The sequence below is a fragment of the Ylistrum balloti genome, unplaced genomic scaffold (assembly GCF_031769215.1).
Source record: "Ylistrum balloti isolate Yb309-2 unplaced genomic scaffold, AGI_CSIRO_Ybal_v1 Utg371338, whole genome shotgun sequence".
Classification (NCBI taxonomy): domain Eukaryota; kingdom Metazoa; phylum Mollusca; class Bivalvia; order Pectinida; family Pectinidae; genus Ylistrum; species Ylistrum balloti.
The window spans coordinates 876,115-894,983 of record NW_026782711.1 but is presented as its reverse complement, the minus strand read 5'-3'; the positions used below and the strand labels follow the sequence as shown (position 1 = coordinate 894,983).

General features: G+C 36.5%; 2 protein-coding genes across 3 annotated transcripts in view; both read left to right on the top strand.

Moving 5' to 3' along the window:
• Positions 1 to 7,084, top strand: part of LOC132562050 (death-associated protein kinase 1-like) — a 121,135-nt gene extending 114,051 nt beyond the window's left edge. For both annotated transcript variants that reach the window (XM_060226774.1, XM_060226773.1), the window contains 2 exons: positions 455 to 2,773; positions 2,867 to 7,084. In XM_060226774.1, the coding sequence (XP_060082757.1) occupies positions 455 to 1,690 (1,236 nt within the window). In that variant the 3' untranslated portion in view covers positions 1,691 to 2,773; positions 2,867 to 7,084. The remainder of the gene's footprint in view (positions 1 to 454; positions 2,774 to 2,866) is intronic.
• A 6,271-nt stretch (positions 7,085 to 13,355) lies between these two features.
• Positions 13,356 to 18,642, top strand: LOC132562086 (uncharacterized). The gene is made up of 2 exons (XM_060226816.1): positions 13,356 to 13,544; positions 16,696 to 18,642. The coding sequence occupies exons 1-2, from the start codon at positions 13,356 to 13,358 to the stop codon at positions 18,640 to 18,642; spliced, it is 2,136 nt and encodes a 711-aa protein (XP_060082799.1).
• Positions 18,643 to 18,869: the final 227 nt, after the last annotated feature.

The following is an 18,869-nucleotide window of genomic DNA, read 5'->3' as shown; positions in this document are numbered from 1 at the left end:
AATTTAATGTGTGTTATTATCTTTATTTCTATTCAAATCCAAAGCCTACTTGTCATTTCCTTTTGCAAATCATTAGTGTTGTATATGGTTGGGTGTATTACTGTTTAGTTGTTTTACAGGGCTAATATTTCAGTCATCTCAGTTTGGACTATTCCATGGTGATTAAATTTCACACATGTCTAAACAATGTATCCATGTCTACAAGCTTACCATATAGATTTTGTTATCCATATATTTGGGTTCACTGCTAAATATTTGCTAGGTATTTAATTTTGTGCTATCTTTGATGACAGTGAATATAGCAAAACAAATCCCCAAGGAACAAACAATATAGTATTTCTGTAGTATTTTCATTTATACAAAATATTTGTGTTGGTTTGATCATTTTCATCCAACAAAAATTACTAACATGGTAAAATTTTCCACTGAAATATAAGAGTGTTTTGTTTTATAGATTGTGTACCTGGAATGTGATACCTCACAGGATCTTGTAATACTTCACCCCAAGTGGTTGTGTGAAGACATCATCGGCAACCTCATCAGCCAGGAGAAGATAATCCAGTCTCGTATTACCGGCTGCTTCACAGTGGATGATTTCCAGTTAATGTACCCTGAGACAGATGCACTTGACTTACTACAGGTTCTAGAGGCCTTAGAAGTGTGTACACAATGTGACAATGAAGGAGAGATTGAGTATGAATTTCCATGTTTAAATTTCATAGAGACATTGAATGGTCTATGGCAGAAGGATTCGAAGAGATTCGGAAGTGCTGTGTATGGTGGGGTCCGTATGCAGACAGACCCAGAACTTGGAGGACAGCTTAAACATCTGTTTGCACGTATCCAGGTGTCACTCCGCCACAACGTACTTCAGGAATCAGAGGACCCAGATGCTGAGTTGTACCAGTGGCACCATGGATCTAAGTACTGTTGTGGAGAGATGGAAGGAATTCTGGGAATGGACAGACATGAACAACACTTAGAAATAAAAGTTCGTGGACCAGCAGATGGACGAACTCAGTTATTTTATTTCCTCGAGGATTTTATACATGTAGTAGAACAGACAACTTTAAGTGTATGTCCCGGTCTTTGTTTAGAAAGACATTTGTCAAGCTGTCTGCATCTCAAAGACCATTCCAAAAATGTGCACACTTTTTCTCCACTCCACATAATGCGTGCACAGCGAAATAAGACTAATTGTGTTCAGCTTCCAGATGCCCGATCTGAAGACCTTGCTGACCTCATGTTCTTAGGATCCTTAGAGGTCGTCCAAAATGTAACTCTAGGAATAGATCTGCCTATATCACACTTGACTGTTCACACCAGGCGTACCCTTAGTAATATGTTAGACCCACCCGAACCAATGGGGCGTGACTGGTGTTTACTGGCTGTGACTCTGGGGCTACAGAATCTTTTACCAGGCCTGGACAATAACATTACCCGTGTCAACAGTGGTGAGAGTAAAACTGACCGTGTACTATTAGAGTGGTCAAAAGTAGCCCCACAATGTACCATTGGCCAGCTTGTGGGAAAGTTGCTGGAATTTAATCGTGAGGATGTGGTTGAGATGGTGCTACAGACCAGCCCAATGTTCAAAGTGATGATGTACGAAGATCACAGCACTGACGACAGCACCATCCCTCCCCCTACCACTGCCTCCACCAACACGCTCTCCAACCTCTCCAGGTGACACAGACTGGCCTAGTATGACTGATATAGAGTTTAGTTGGATTTCCAACCTCTCCAGGTGACACAGACTGGCCTAGTGTTACTGGTATAGAGTTAGATTCTCCAACCTCTCCAGGTGACATAGACTGGCCTAGTGTTACTGGTATAGAGTTAGATTCTCCAACCTCTCCAGGTGACACAGACTGGCCTAGTGTTACTGGTATAGAGTTAGATTCTCCAACCTCTCCAGGTGACATAGACTGGCCTAGTGTTACTGGTATAGAGTTAGATTCTCCAACCTCTCCAGGTGACATAGACTGGCCTAGTGTTACTGGTATAGAGTTAGATTCTCCAACCTCTCCAGGTGACATAGACTGGCCTAGTGTTACTGGTATAGAGTTAGATTCTCCAACCTCTCCAGGTGACATAGACTGGCCTAGTGTTACTGGTATAGAGTTAGATTCTCCAACCTCTCCAGGTGACATAGACTGGCCTAGTGTTACTGGTATAGAGTTAGATTCTCCAACCTCTCCAGGTGACACAGACTGGCCTAGTGTTACTGGTATAGAGTTAGATTCTCCAACCTCTCCAGGTGACATAGACTGGTCGAGTGTTACTGGTATAGAGTTAGATTCTCCAACCTCTCCAGGTGACACAGACTGGCCTAGTGTTACTGGTATAGAGTTAGATTCTCCAACCTCTCCAGGTGACATAGACTGGTCGAGTGTTACTGGTATAGAGTTAGATTCTCCAACCTCTCCAGGTGACATAGACTGGTCGAGTGTTACTGGTATAGAGTTAGATTCTCCAACCTCTCCAGGTGACATAGACTGGTCGAGTGTTACTGGTATAGAGTTAGATTCTCCAACCTCTCCAGGTGACATAGACTGGTCGAGTGTTACTGGTATAGAGTTAGATTCTCCAACCTCTCCAGGTGACATAGACTGGTCGAGTGTTACTGGTATAGAGTTAGATTCTCCAACCTCTCCAGGTGACACAGACTGGTCGAGTGTTACTGGTATAGAGTTAGATTCTCCAACCTCTCCAGGTGACACAGACTGGCCTAGTGTTACTGGTATAGAGTTAGATTCTCCAACCTCTCCAGGTGACATAGACTGGCCTAGTGTTACGAGTGTTACTCTCCAGGTACATAGACTGGTCGAGTGTTACTGGTAGTTAGATTCTCCAACCTCTCCAGGTGACATAGACTGGTCGAGTGTTACTGGTATAGAGTTAGATTCTCCAACCTCTCCAGGTGACACAGACTGGTCGAGTGTTACTGGTATAGAGTTAGATTCTCCAACCTCTCCAGGTGACATAGACTGGTCGAGTGTTACTGGTATAGAGTTAGATTCTCCAACCTCTCCAGGAGACATAGACTAGCCTTTGTGTATCGGTTCAAAGTAAATGTTTCAAGGGACTAAGAGATATTTAACAGAACAAACCCAAAAGACTTTTCTGTGATACTTCACTGGATATGAATCTAATGATATTACAGGTCTCAATCAAATTGAATATTTCTCTTGACATGATTTAAAGCTGGAAAGTTTCAGTGATCTAAAAGATGGTGCAATTAGCACACCTCTAACACATCGTGTGGAGATGATAGCTTTTTACATTAATTGATTACCAATTAAATTTGAAGCAATTATCTGATACTGTATCACGTTATATTAAAGTGTTTTTTTTCAAACTCCAGATTTTGCAAGCATATGTGATATGAGGGAGAATTGAGAGATAATATTTGTGCTGATAAATGTATTTAAATTAACATTATTTGTGCATTTTTTATTCCACATGAACTTGCTTTATTGATGATTTGTAACTTATGTAAATTACTTGGATGTTCAGATATTTTTATCATGCATTAGTTTGTAAGGCAAGTAGATTTCAAATACGATATTCCCTGAATGGTTAGTTAGTTTTCCAATATTACAGATATACAGTGTATCTGGTATACACCTTATAAATGCCATGAAAGATTTGAAAACATTATTACTGAGGGTCAGAATGGTATTTTTAGGTCAACTGACTGAAGGGTCTGATGACCTATTGCAATCGCCTTTCTACATATCTCATTGAGCTGAAACTTACCTGAAATGATCGTGACATGATCCTGACCAAAGTTTTTTAATTTCGGGTTGGTCCGAAATCCAACATGGCCGCCATCTTGAAAACCCATTTTCGACTTCTTCTCAAGTTCAAAATTTGAAATCTTGTATTTTATGTCAGATGACCATTAAGGCCCATGGGCCTCTTGTTCTTAAAACTCTTAAATCAAAGTTAAATAAAATTACTTGTACCTACTTGTTTTCTCTATTTATAGTGTACTTTTCATCACATGTATTCGTTTTTCTCCATATAAGGATAAACGGCAGGTTTATTAGGGATGATTATAGTGGAGGCCAATACCTGGAAAGTATCTAAAATATCATTTTTATCACAGAGAAAACAGATATGGTTCAATTATTTTAGTGGTTTGGGCATTACAGTTTAACCTAATTATTACATCATTTTTACAAATAGGTGTCAATTGTTTTAATTAAAACTTATGAATAACAACTACAAACTCCAATATTGTTGATAATTCCATGTTTACTGAGAATGATATTGATTTCATAACTGTTGTCTGATAAGGACCCGGAATGCTTCATTTTTCAAGATTAGAAAGTCTCGCATTAAGTATGCCTAATCAGGTATTTCAACTAGCTTGTTTTACTTTTCTTTTAATAAATGATACACTTTTGAATTAAATGAATATCTAGCAATGAATTGAAATTTTGTTTTATACCTGTATATGGTAAGCGTTTAATAACTACTTCATTCATGAAAACTTATTTTATTTGAAACCTTCATATATGTTAATCATTTCACGTCTAAGAATATTAGAGATAGATTCTCTTCATGTAAATATATATCAACAATAGTTTTCTAACCCTGTGCTTTTGTGACAGGTATGTTAAGTATCCTGATCTAACAGAGCACAGTTATGGCTCTATTTGTACTAATCAAAATACCTCAAACTTGACATGACCAAAATCATTATCATTTAGTGAACAAAGCCAGTATCATGACAAAAAAATCAGCATCTGTCTTATGACCTCAGAATATCACCTGACCATTACATTATCCAATCAAATAACACTAGACTATAATGTCAAGTTGTACATCTGTAACAGGTGAATTTTACACTTCAGTTGAAAAACACCCTGACTCCACAGCTTGCTTTTGTAGTTGGACATCATTCTGCTTGACTTGAGGAAAATTCCCTCTAGTCAAAGGGAGGCAGGTGACCTGTCCTTTCTGCTCTTAGGTCATTCAGCATCTTGTATTTGTTATACCTAAATTGTACCATATCTATTTACTCAATCAAATTTAGCAAGCTGACACGACGTACACAATATCTGGCAAATATTTTGAGTAAAACTGCTGTTTTTTTAGATCTACATTTTGTATGACATTGCCAAACCTGTGGGTCAAACCACTCAAACCACTGTCACCATATTATTCTGATTACCTGAGGGTCAAACCACTTGGGGGATGGGTGGGGTAGTCTTACCATATTACTTACCTGGGAGGGGGGTTCAAACCTCTGATAACATAGTGACATGATAAAGTGTGCAGATGAAATAAATATCCCTGTTCACATTGTTGATAATCAATGTCATTGCTGATAAATTTTATTGTCCAAGTCAATTATCACTTAACAGTGATCCTGACCACTCCTGTACAATTGGGATGGGTACAAGGCAGTGAACCTTACTTTCAGGTAATTTCGGTTTTCTATGTACAGTTTACATTTTCTTTGGGGGAAGGTAGTTCTAAGAAATTCATGTAGTGTATAAAGAATGCTGAGTAATGTGAAAACTCGTACTCTGGCCTCGTCATACGTTCGGCAGATAGTGCACAAGGATACGGTGACACCGCAATGGGTGTCATTGTTTATGATATGCGGTCAACTAAGTGCTTTAAATAAAGATGTTTGCTCAATTGATTTAGTGTGTACATCTACGCATGTCTGGCAAGACTAGGTTAGATATATTTTATTGCTCTTCAATGTTATTCTTGAAATTCATTGGAAAATGTTCAAACATAAAAGAAAATAAAAAAATAAATATGGTGGCACTTAACACAGCAGAAAAATTCACTGTGATGTTTCATAATAAAGTTTTCGTAAAGTCAGTATCACGTGCGAAGCATAGATGGAAAAAAATATCAGAAACAAACAGTCAACAAAATCTTACATGCACTAGAATGCGATTTCTCATGTTCAGTATACAGGTCTTAATTCATTTTACATGTGGGAGAATAGCATCACAGTTTCACATTTTATATCAAGATACTGGATGGACTTAAGGTTTTAGATATCTTGATCACTTTATTACTCATAAATTAACATGGAGAAGTCCTGTTACTTAGCTGAGTCATTATAACATTGTTTCTTGTAAACACGATGTTTGTGGTGACTCTTAGTTTAGTTCATAATGCTCGCGACATCTTAACAGCTGTGGTATTTACTGTTTGGTAGGCAGTTCAAACAAGCGTTTTACCACCAAATACTGTCTTCCCTGTATTTGCGAACATGTCTATCATTTTAATTTCAGAGGAATAGTAAATATGTTCATTTTTCTTTTATCAGATGAAATGATTTTAGTAAAATAGATGACTAGTTTCACTGCATCATTATGTACTATCAAATGTAAGTAAGGAATTTCTAATTTGTAATGGCGAAACAGTTGCTAGTGCTTGTTTTAATTCCTGAGTAATATCATTTTAAGTTCAGACAAAACAAAATAGGAGTAAAAATGAGAATTTTTAAACAAATAAAACCATTCTGTTGATAGTTGGATGTAATATCATTTTGATATCACTAAAAATAAAAAAAAAAATTTTTACAGTAGAAATATTAGAAATCTTGTTAATATTGTAACCATTGTACCTTGTACAGATTTATATGTGGAGTTTTAAAACAACTATTCTACACAATATTTTACCGGTTCTAGGATCTATTCAGCTGTATCAGCTTCTGTTAATTATGAAGATGTTGTCTTATTTTGCAATTAATTTCTGTATTGTGATTCCTGGTGCTTAATTCCTACATGCTGGTTAATACTACTCTTTATCCATGTCGCATTGCTACATTTATTATATAATGATGAACTATGACGTTATGATATTAAAACCATATTTACCTGTCCCAAGAGATCTGTTCTGGTCTGTGTGGAGGATTTAGTGGTATTATCCTGTCCTCTCCCTATTTTGTTAACTAATTGTTCTGTAAACTGTCATTGTCCGCATACATGTCATTTGTGCTGTTATATATTTCTTTTTAAGTTAGATTATATATACTTTTATATATGCTCTTTGCACTTATTGAAATAATTTGCCAAAATGAATAAAACAGTTACAAAATTGATGATGAATTTATTTTTTATCAATACTTATCAATACAGATATTCATAATCTGAAATGGTGTGAAACTCTGTGATAACCACTAGTTGAACAAAATGCATGATTAACACCTACAAATGTGTGGTTTAGTTTAAACATATTTTATTGACAATGACATTGACAATAGGATTAGTCAGTAAGTTTTACCAACTTATAAATGACTTCTCCTACAACATACACATAAACATTTACATAAATATGGTCACATGGTGACATGAAACTATTATAATAGTCTTTTTATGTAAAATGTATAAGTGGACAAAAAATAAAGAAACAGACAGAGAGATAAGAACAGGGTGTGGCATAGAGAAAGAGTGATAGAAAGAGGGATGTAGAATGGGAGAGAGAGAAAGAGAAAAAAAAAAAGGGGGGGGGGTGGAGGAGGAGAGAGAATTTAAGTGAATCTTCCTGACCTTCCTAGGAATGTTTGGACCGATTTGGCCATTTTAGGTTATCATCCACAGAGATATTAGAGTCACCATTGCAAAGAATATTTACATTAACAATACCGTCATACCATATTAATTCTTGGTATAGTACTCTACGTTGATCAGCATATAAAGGACAATTAAAAAAATGATGATAAGAATCTTCACACGGGTGCCCACATTGACACTTTGGTGAATTTACAAGATTAGCCCTAAAAAGATCATAATTGAGTGGACTTGCACGGTTTTGGAGAAAACAGTGGATGATATTTAATTTTCTGGAGCCATAACTAATAAATCGCTTGTGGAGAGTACTATTCACAGACATAGATTTTTTAAGATTTAGCTTGAAAGAATTTAAAGTGGGTGAATTTCTAATATCATTGTTCAGGTTGTTCCAAAGATTAGTTGCAGAAGGAAAAAAAGAATTATGAGATATTTGTAAACGGAATTGTTGATCTCTCATTAAATGGGCTCGTCTTAAATTATAGGGGACTAAGTTACCAACAATATCAGGTAATAAATCAATAAGGAAATCAGGTGCCAAGTTGTTAACTATCGAGTAAAAGAGGGAGAGCTTCCTAGCTTCTCTTCTTTTTGAAAGAGGTAACCATCCTGTTTCTCTATATAGAAAATCTATTTTTGTGTAAATAGGTAAACCTGTGACTATTCTGGCTATGCAGGATAGGTCAAGTAACAAAAAGAGTAAAGATTGAGCAAGAGGCAGTGTAAAAGAAACAGGAAAGGGAGTGACAGAGAAATAAACATTTTAGGGGATCTATGATTTAAAATATACCAGTAGGGAATAAGAGTTTGGTGAATTATTAGAGATTTAAATAGAGTAGACAAAGATAGATACCAGGGCTAATATGATAGCATTGATATATATTTCATTATTTATATATTGGTAAACTTATAAAAAATAATAGATAGCAGACAATGATCCACTTGCACAAGAGTAGTGAACAATAATCACAGTTTGAGTCAATTGATAACCAAAGATGGTAGAACAATATATGGCAGGGATATGATCATCATAAAAATTCATAAGTAGATTATACTACATATCCAGAGTAACATAAGATAAACTCAGATTCAATGACTGCACACATCCATACACTTATGCTTGATTGACTCATAAAAGTAAACCTAAATGCATGAATACATTCATATCACACATATGCATGCATATCCATACACTCATGCATAGTTGACTCTCGGTTGTAAACCCTCACATGCATGCATACATTCATATCACACATATACATGCACATCCATACACTCATGCATTATTGACTGTCAATAGTAAACCTTCACATGCATGCATACATTTATAACACACATATGCATGCATATCCATATACTCATGCATAATTGACTCACAATAGTAGACCCTCACATGTGTGCATACATTCATAACACACATATACATAAACAGCTAGGATATATATTCAATCACACATGAAAAATTTTCACACTCTATAACTGTATAATAGCTCATGCATATGTACATATAATACATGCACAAATATTGGTAGTCTTGTAACATATACTGTACATAAAATTTAATTTACACTTTAGACCCAGACGGCATCAGCAAACGGTTCCTCTGTTCAATACTCACAGCAGATCAAAAAGTTCATGACATTCCGTCCCTACGTATGCATCCACCAGTTCATTCACTACCATCTTAATAATTACAGTTCAGCTGCACCATCTGGGCTAAGGAATTCACAGTTACACATGAACACATGCATCTATATACCTACTGCACATATATGGCATTCATGAGTTCTTTGAAAAACATACAAGATCACAGGCTAACCCACACATAAATAAATGTGTGGTACCTTTATACCATTGAAATAATTATTCTTCTGGGACCCAGTGAATCTAACAAAACCATTGGAGAATGCATGAACATCAAACACAAGGGAATTTCTCCTGTTTTACATAAATCAATGTGTAGAAACGGAAATCAGTGCGAAAACACTATGTCCAAATGACAAAATGTTTGAATTAATTCATTCGTCAAATTTAATGATAAATTATTATTAATAATATAATTGGTAAATTTGTTGGGTGGTTCTTTATATAGGACAAAATGGTCACGATGAAATAATGAGTGAAAGTGTTTTCGCCATCTTCTGCCCGGGCCTATTTTAGCAGTAGGCCTATATGAATGTGAAAATCAGTTATTGGAAAAAGTTACTCAGCGCTGCATGATACTGTGTGGCGACAGTAAATATGATAGTAATTAATTGACTGGGCTTTTCATGTTCAGTTGGTATTTATACCCATTAATGTCATCTAAAAGATAAATTGTTGTATTAATATTTTTCAGTTATCATCTAGTTTGGTAAGGCAAGCTTTGTTCAAAAACATCAATAGATTTATGCAACGTGGTATACCTTAAAATATCGAAGCACTGTTGGGATATGTTCCCTACAGAAGCAGACACGATGCCATGCTTTGTGTCGTTTTGTAATTTCTCTGTGATGATTAATTTGTACAAAGTCAAAGTTTGTGATGTGATAAGTCAATCAGACCGTTTCTTTTAAACATCAGAAAATCAAATGATAACTATTGAACTTTATTTTACAGATAAGACATAGTGGGAGTGGTACCGTGAACCGGGAAGTTATGTGGGGACATGTAAATACTACACTGTACCTCTTCACTGTCTAGTATACAAAGCAAACTTGTACTAAGGACACCCTACCTGACTCATCACAGTTTATAAACCAAATCAATATGTGTAGCATGTTTAATGTCTGTCTTAGTTAATATGCATATATTGAATATGATCTTGATATTGAATATCGCCTAATTTAATTACACAAATATTTCTATTAGAAACGTAGTTATTTTTCGTCGTATTTATTTTCATCTAAACTTGGGTTGTTTTTTTTTGTACTCAATATTGGACACCCAGTCCAGCAACGTTTCTCTGTTTTCCTTTGTTAGCTGACTTGTACCGTCTTGATAGTAGTCGGACTATTTCATAAATTTTAACTAATCTGTTAAACAACCGTTTAGAAATTAGAAATTTGTTAAAAGCACCATTTATTCACTAATCTGCATTGTCGTTATTACTCCGTTTGTTTGTACATAACATATTAAAGCCCCAATATACGTAAAAATCACTATAAAAAACAAACTTTATCTTATTTTCCCCGTAATATATGTAACAAAACAAATATTTTCCTTTAATTAAAGAAAATAAAACTGACTGTTTTCAATTTAAATAAAAATTGAAAAAATCGGAAAATAAACAATGTGGGACCCACAATAATTCATACATTACCGCTCGTAGCGATGACATTGCGCATGCGCATATTCTGCGTGTGTAAACATGGCAGACACAGTACAGACGTTCACCAGTCGCTTCCCTTTTTTCCAATCATACATCAGGCCAGTTCTGAATTTTTACGTTATAATTGTGCGTCGTATCGTTTCTAAACTAATTATTCCTTATAATAATTTCCCAAGAAATAAATGTTTATCACAGGAATATTCATATTCTAAGAAACGTGCGTATAATGTACCGTTTCTTGATGGCCGCATCTGAAATTATTTACCACAGTCTGCGCATACTGCTAGTTTGGACCAATGGCTAAATTTAAGACAAAAGTTTTCCGATGTATGATCGTGCATGACCGTCATTATATTTTCAACTTGGTTCTGCTGGGCAGGTAGCTGCATTGAAGTACCGACTATATCGAGTTTGGTCGTCCTCGGACAAGATACAGAACAAGTATCTTTCGTCGTTTAAGAGAAACCTAAGCCAAAATCGATATCGAGTAGTTAATAAAAACAAGGTCTGTAAGAAAAAGAGAGATACATATCTCAAGTTAAGTCGCCTCCTACGATAATGGGGACAGCAGGTACAATGTTTATATCCTACCTGCAGGACAAAGACACAGAGGCCATTGAGGCAAAGTCAAGGGAGACATGAGGAAAAAACTTTCGATGTTGTCCTACCTGCAGGGCATATTTCAGGAAATTGGAGTCGGCAAGGTTGCATACTATGTCATATTTTGTTTGTACTTCAATCTTTACCGATTTGAATTTTCACATATATAAAACTTTTACTGTATGTGGCCAATTTACAAAAAGAAAGAAGAAAAAACAAGAAGAAGAAAAAAGTTCAGTTTAGTTTGTTGTTATTCCCATATAAACAGATGCTTGGAAAGACTTGAAAACCCATAAGACAAAACAAACAACAACAAAATATATCCACAAGTTTCCTCTCAAACACCTGCTTCATATGCGTTCACTAAATGACTGGTGGAAAATGTGTTTAACTGGCAAGCTACACAATGTAAAGGTTTGTTCTTTCCGTTAGCTTCTGGGGTTTTTTTTCAATGTTTTATTCTAGTGTTGAGGCTATGAAAAAATAATTGTTAAAAAGGGATTTTTTTTTTCAAATCCACCGAGAACGTTTCTGTAACGTAAAAAGATGTTATTATATAAAACAGCACTGTATGTAAGACTTGAGACCTGGAATGAAGAGAGAATCCGATCTGTTTTTGGCTACCGTTTTCCAGTTTTTCCACTGAATGGCCCAAAGTTTCGCTGTTAGAGGGAGAAACTTGTACTCTAGTTAGGCTAGGAAGGATTTCCGAAGACTGGTGTCTCGTATTTTGTCACTCAATTCTAATATGTAGTTCAGTTTAGTTTGGGGGCTAAAATGGGTCTCCTGTCCGTACACGTGAGTTTTTACTGTGTGGTTTTCTCCTACAGTAATAACACATGCGCACGTCATTGCGGTCAAAAAGAATGATAAGTTTAAGTAAACACAGCTTGTTTTGCATTTGTAGAAAAAAAAACCTTAAGGTTTGTAGTTTTATAATATAAAATAAGATTTTTTTTTGTAAACGAAAATAAATTCGGGACTAAATAGAAATCAGATTCATCTAAACATTTTCGTACGAGGTAGCGACCTTTAACAATCAATGCGGACAGTGAGTCTAGTCTGAACCAGGAAGGGTTTCAGTACAGTGAGAATATCCGAGATGCACTTTTAGGTGACCGAGATAAAGTTATCAAACCTGTCAAAATAAACGCGTACCTAACCGGCTCTCAATTCCACTGAATTTCACAATCCTTTACGTCAAGTTTATCATAAGTACTCTGTAACTCAACATTTTTTATCGATTTAAACTTTAAACGCATACCTGTGATTAGCCTGTCTGCGTGTTTCAATATACGTTCATTTGTAAATGAAACAAGACGAAAACAGAACTTGTGTTTTTAGTGGTTTAACTTAAAGCTGTTTTACGTAAAAGAACACGCGTCGCGTTGGCCATTGCATAGCAATGTTCGCGTGCGTAACATGTTTGTAGGATTAGCGTTATCACAGTTAATTTGATAAAAAAATATTTTTCCTAAACCCTGAAGAAGACGTGTTTTTTTTAGTCAATGAATCCAACATATTAATTAGACTTCACTGATTTATTTCTGGTCGTCCGTCCGTCCGTCTGTATGTTTGCAGATACGAAGAGACATCCATTCGTGATGCGGACACTGTCCTAAACGAAATCACGTGACAGCTTGGTGTGATAATTAAGATGGCCGACAGGGCAATCATCTTGAAAATCTTGTTATCGCTAGTCCTTCTGTACGGAAAGTAGAATTTAAAAGGAACTTCCTATAAAGGGTTGTGCATGGGTCACATTAAGACCCATGCTGCATCCAAGATGGCCGCCTGCTTACAACAATTTGTTATTGCTACCCTTCCATAACAGAAAGTTGTATCGAGACAGAATTTTCACTTACGTGTTGTAAAACCGTGCAACACTCAAGATGGATACCATGGCTTCCATCTTCAAGGGCACGTGGTCTCAGATACCACGGCTTCCATCTTCAAGGGCACGTGGTCTCGAATACCACGCCTTCCATCTTCCAGAGCACATGGTCTCCGATTCCACGGCTTCCATCTTCAAGGGCACGTGGTCTCGGATACCATGGCTTCCATGGTCCGTTTTTAGTTTGGTAAGCTGTATCCTTCCCTCACTCTTGTTTATCTAAAAACAAAAACAAAACACACAAATAAACACACGCCAATAATACCACGGTGAGATTGAAAAAACAGTATTTTTAGAACTATAGAACAAATGTTCTTAATTTCAAGGGACTTTTGATTTAAAAACTAATTTGTTTAAGGTAAGAAATGTATTTTAAGCTGAAGTGGATAGAATTTATCATTTATCGCAAATTGGTTTTATATAATTTTTTAGATAAACCTTAAACCACAGTAATAGCAGCGAACCAGATCAATCCAAAAACATACGAAAGGCTCTGACAGCTGATTACAGCACCAAGTGCATCTGCACCAAGCTCTCGATGATCCAGCCACTTAACCTTGGTAAGCTAGCAAGTTTAGTGACATCCTTGTCATGTGTGGCACGCCTCTGATCTACAAGGTTCCTGGTCTCAACCGGACCTTCACGACGGACAACTGCTGATTGGTCGTGCGTGCATAACATAACATTGCTCGACTTGTCTTGCACCAGGGCGTGACATCAGATATTAACATAATCGCTGATTCATTGAAAAAATGCTTTGATTTAAATAAATATATTGAATAAGCACGCAAGAATTTGTTGATATTCCATTTTGTTCTTTTATGTATTTTTTCTTTTTTTTGAGGGGTGGAGGGTGGGGGTGAGGTGGGATGGGGGAACATTGCTTGTAGAAAATACGTCCAAAATCTTCATTAATACTCGTGTACTTTAAAACTATAAGGTAGCTAGAAAGAAAAAACAATTCCATCGTTTGTCATTACTTAGCATTCATTTATATCAGAAATTCGGATAATAATATTTAGTAATATTTATCAATTAAAATTGCTTGTTTCACTTAGCTTTAAGTTTGTTATATCGGAGCATTTCTTCATTAATTTGATGGCTGTGGTAAAAAAAATCGATTTAAAAACCAACGGATTTTAGGATATTGTTAAAATCACGCACTTAGATACATACCATGTCTAATTTAATGTTCAAATAAACTATCAAATGTATTAAGGTTTTAAATCAAACTAATGAGATATTACCGTTTCATTCCATTATTAAGCTTCTATATTTTTTTTCAAGGTCATGATATATTTTGTCCTCGCCTAAGATAATGGAATATCAAGACTTGGATTATTAAAGTATGTGATCACTATGGAAACAATGTCGTTACACGTGAAATTATTTCAGTTCAAGTGTATCTAAAACATTAAAATCTACCGATGTCTATGTAAACAAACTGTGATAAAAAAAAACCTTATTAGATACAATAAAGAATGAAATAAATAAACGAGTTAAAAGACTTACTGATGTTCGCAATTTACTTCTAGTATACGACTCTGTATAGTTAAATTATACCGGAAGTAATTTGTAATATTTCTTCATTGTTTTCAGTGATTATATCATTGACTTGTTGTTTATCGTCTACAATGCCGTTGCACAGTGTGAGATTTATAAAAATAATGAGGAGACTTTCGTCTGCAGGCGACGTAGTTTACGTATATCTATAAAAGAATTAGATTGTGAAGAGATAGTAAATACATTTCAATACACGTAATTTATAATCAGATATGGAAATATATATATTTCGTATGATATAGACATTCATTTCATAAATGTAGACGAATCTTATTCAGCATTAATTTTACGCTAGCAACTAATTCATTATGAATTCGAGAATGTTTTTATGACAAATTCTAAAAATGTAATTTTTTAAGTACGTGATGTTTATCAAGTGTCAGATCAAAACCTTAAACTCCAGATCAACATGATAACAGAGAGTAGAGTTCAAAAAGTGAAAATCAATCATATTTGTGTAAATACGAGAGATCCTGGTTGAAGGTTGGCACGTACAGGTAAAATTGACCACACCATCCCACATAGTCATGAAGGACAGAATCCGGGAAAACATCCGGGTTTCAACAGATTTACACCATTCCCATGGAAACGTGGGTATTTCTGGTCGAGCTTGGACAGGTATTTAAGTCAGATCGAATCAACAGTTCGACAACATTAACGGACATTTAACCTGCAAACAGCCTACAAAAATCCTAACAATGGTAAGTAGTCTTGATTGTATAATATGTATTAAAATTGACTACTGTTTTATTTATTATGTTTTATAACAGCTACAATACACATGTATTATGATATTAACTAATCTTTTGACCATTCTATCATTTTTATGCAATTATTTATATTTTTTTCTCATATTAATGTATCTATTTACTTTTTACAAGACAACATCATTTAATCACTTCTACCCGGGCCAACAAGAGTAATTCAATTAAATTGATATAACTTATTTTACAATTAATGTAAAGCTTACAGATTTTCATTGTCATATGTTGGAAACTTTGGATAGATCTGTGGTTAAGATGACTCGTTTTAAGGGAGAGGAGGTGAATACAGTGTGTACGCTGGGAATTGATTTTCAGTGCATGGTTTAGTAATAAATCAGTATCTGATGTCATACAACAACATTTTATAATGCAAGGAGAAATCTGTTTCCTACTATGTTGTTTAGCCTATCGTAGAAATAAGAACACTCCCACTTTTATTTTTTTGTAAATGTAAATATTGTAATAAAACCTGCCTATCCAGGTACTTCCACATACATTAATCTAGTACATGTGTTTATAATTATCTTAATTTATCTATAAAATTGTTTACGGTATTTATAAGAGCGAATTTCCTCTGACCCCGTACACCAGACTAAGACACTTTGACAGACGGGTCCATATTTGACATCTGTCCGTCAAAATGCCTAACGGCTGGTGAAGGAGAAAGCACAAGCTGTATTTAGATTTTCAGTTACGTATACGTTCTACCTTTGTAGTTGTTTGCGAGTTTGAAATTTCATTGCTGTTTTAAACTTTGAATTATCTAATATTTATTATTTTGTTCTGAAATGGTTCGTGAAATGGTTTGTATTTCAAGAACTTTACAAAATAGAGAAACTCAATGAATTATACATGTACACCGTCTATAAATCCTTAGGACGTGGAATCATCAGAGGCGAGAACAAAAAGCAATGAAGAATTGGAAAACAGAAATTATGTCTGATTTTGTGATGCTTGAATGTATTTATTTATCTATTTATTTACAACTGATATCAAAACCATTTCTTTCAGAATAAGAACACATATAGTCTCGGACTGGGCAAGATGAGGAAGCTCAGTATGGCGTATCTACAGGATGTGCTCCTGAATCTGTACAATGTCAAAGTCAAGATGGAAAGTGACAGTAACAAGTTCCAATCGGACGAAGAGCTCCCAACTACCCGTGCCACAGACATGCAAGGCGCGAAGAGCCATATATGCAAAAGACTGCAGCTCATTTTCCCTATACAGATGAAAAAAATGGAGGAGTTTGAGGAAATCTGTGGAGACATTATTGAATGCAAGTGTGTACAACACTTGATGAAACAACTTGAGAAGATTGGAGAGGAGGCCATGAACATCGTCAAAGCCTGGGGAGTGGAAAATGAACTCTACGTCGGAATCATTCCCACAGCAGCCAGTGATAAGGTCAAACCCATGTTTGATGCCACAGCGGATGTAGACAGAGATCGTCTGTACTTACATTGGGACAACAGTCTCTCTGATAAACTTATCGCGGCTGTCACTCAGCTCGCTCAGATACTTAGAAATGAAGGAAGACAGCCGACACCCATGGAATACCTCGGCTTCCAGCTGGCGTACTACAGTTTGTCTAACGGGGTGCTGGTACGACAAGACAATGCCCGCTGTTTAGGGACGCCAGGGTTCCGTCCTTACACACAGACATACATGTCTTTGACCGATCCTGGTGACGGACATGTACTTGGTACCACCAAATCGAATGACTGGATGAAAGGCGCCATTGTACACGTGGAACATTTGGAAAGACCAAGGCATCTGCCCCGTGAAAAAATCGAGTCATATCGAATCCCATCTATCTTGGACTTTTCAAAAGTTCGTCTTCATGTGGGACCTCAAGCACCTACAACATACTTTGTTGGCCGACGCATAAAAGATTCTGGAAACTTCAGGGAAGACTTTCTGAAGTTGGTTAATATTACGGCAGCATCTGCTACAGCGGCGTTCTACCAGGGAGCAGCAGAGTGCAAAGTGTCGATGGAGGGATTGAGCACGTCACAGGCTGTCCAATACATGCAAGCGCTCAGAGGACAGATTCAGAGAAACCGGAAACAGTTCTTGTCGGCGGCATGGAACCTCAACCAAGTTATAACAGACGACTTCGAGCAAAGTCAGTCTGAATTGCTCAAAGACAGAATGAGCATTGCATTACGAGCCATAGAGATTACATACTGTGGAGGCTTCAACAAAATTACATGGGATGGAGCCAGCGACACATACCCGTCCAAATGCATCATGTACCAATTCACTGTTCCGGAAGCTCTTACCGTTGTACATGAAGCACACATGAGAGGACTCGTTACCTATTTTTCTGCAGGGTTCAAATTTAACGAAATCAAATTGGCAGTGTATGCCGGCGTAGACGGAATTGGCATCGGTGGCGCGCAAGTGCTGCGGTTCATGGACAGTCAAACTGGTATGCACGGACCGTATATGGAAGAGAACATTCCCAAAATACTGAAGAGCCGAGACGAAGCATCGAAGTCTGTTCAGGGAAGAGCTGTACATCTCCTTGCTAGACTTGACACAATGTACTTTGAGGGGTCAATTTCTAATGACCAGGATCGTCTAAGACGCGAGCTGTTCACAGAACTTTTGAATGAAAATAGCACCAGAACAGAATACTTGTTGCAACTCCTGAAACCGGTCAGCAAGATGGCCGATGAAGGCAACAGCCCTCTTTTAGGAGTTGCTAAAAGGCTTATCGATGCGGAATCCCCCGTGTTAAAGGATCACTTTGAATCGGAAAACGAATGGAATACGTTCATAAAAGATCTCAAAAGCATGTACCTGTCAAAGGATGAAGAATCTATGATGGAGGAGTACGAAAGCGATCCTTGGCTCTGTGCCAGGAGGCGATACAGGGAATCACAAAATGTCGGAAAGCGACGCTTTACGAGGCAATCTTCACATGACATCCACTGTAAATGTTTCTACTAACTCACTTATCAAAAATGTTATGACTTTGTTCTTTTATCGCCTTCAACATATTCAGATTTGTGTGAGAAGATGACAATGCCATCGATATTTACAGGAACTGGTCAAGTGGTGCTGTATATAAGGGCGGGGTACATGCATGCCTCTCCTCTTCCGTGGCCAATATCAAATACATTTTTGGAACATACACTACAGCGGTTGTCTTCCCCCGTCTTCGTGGTCTGTAAATG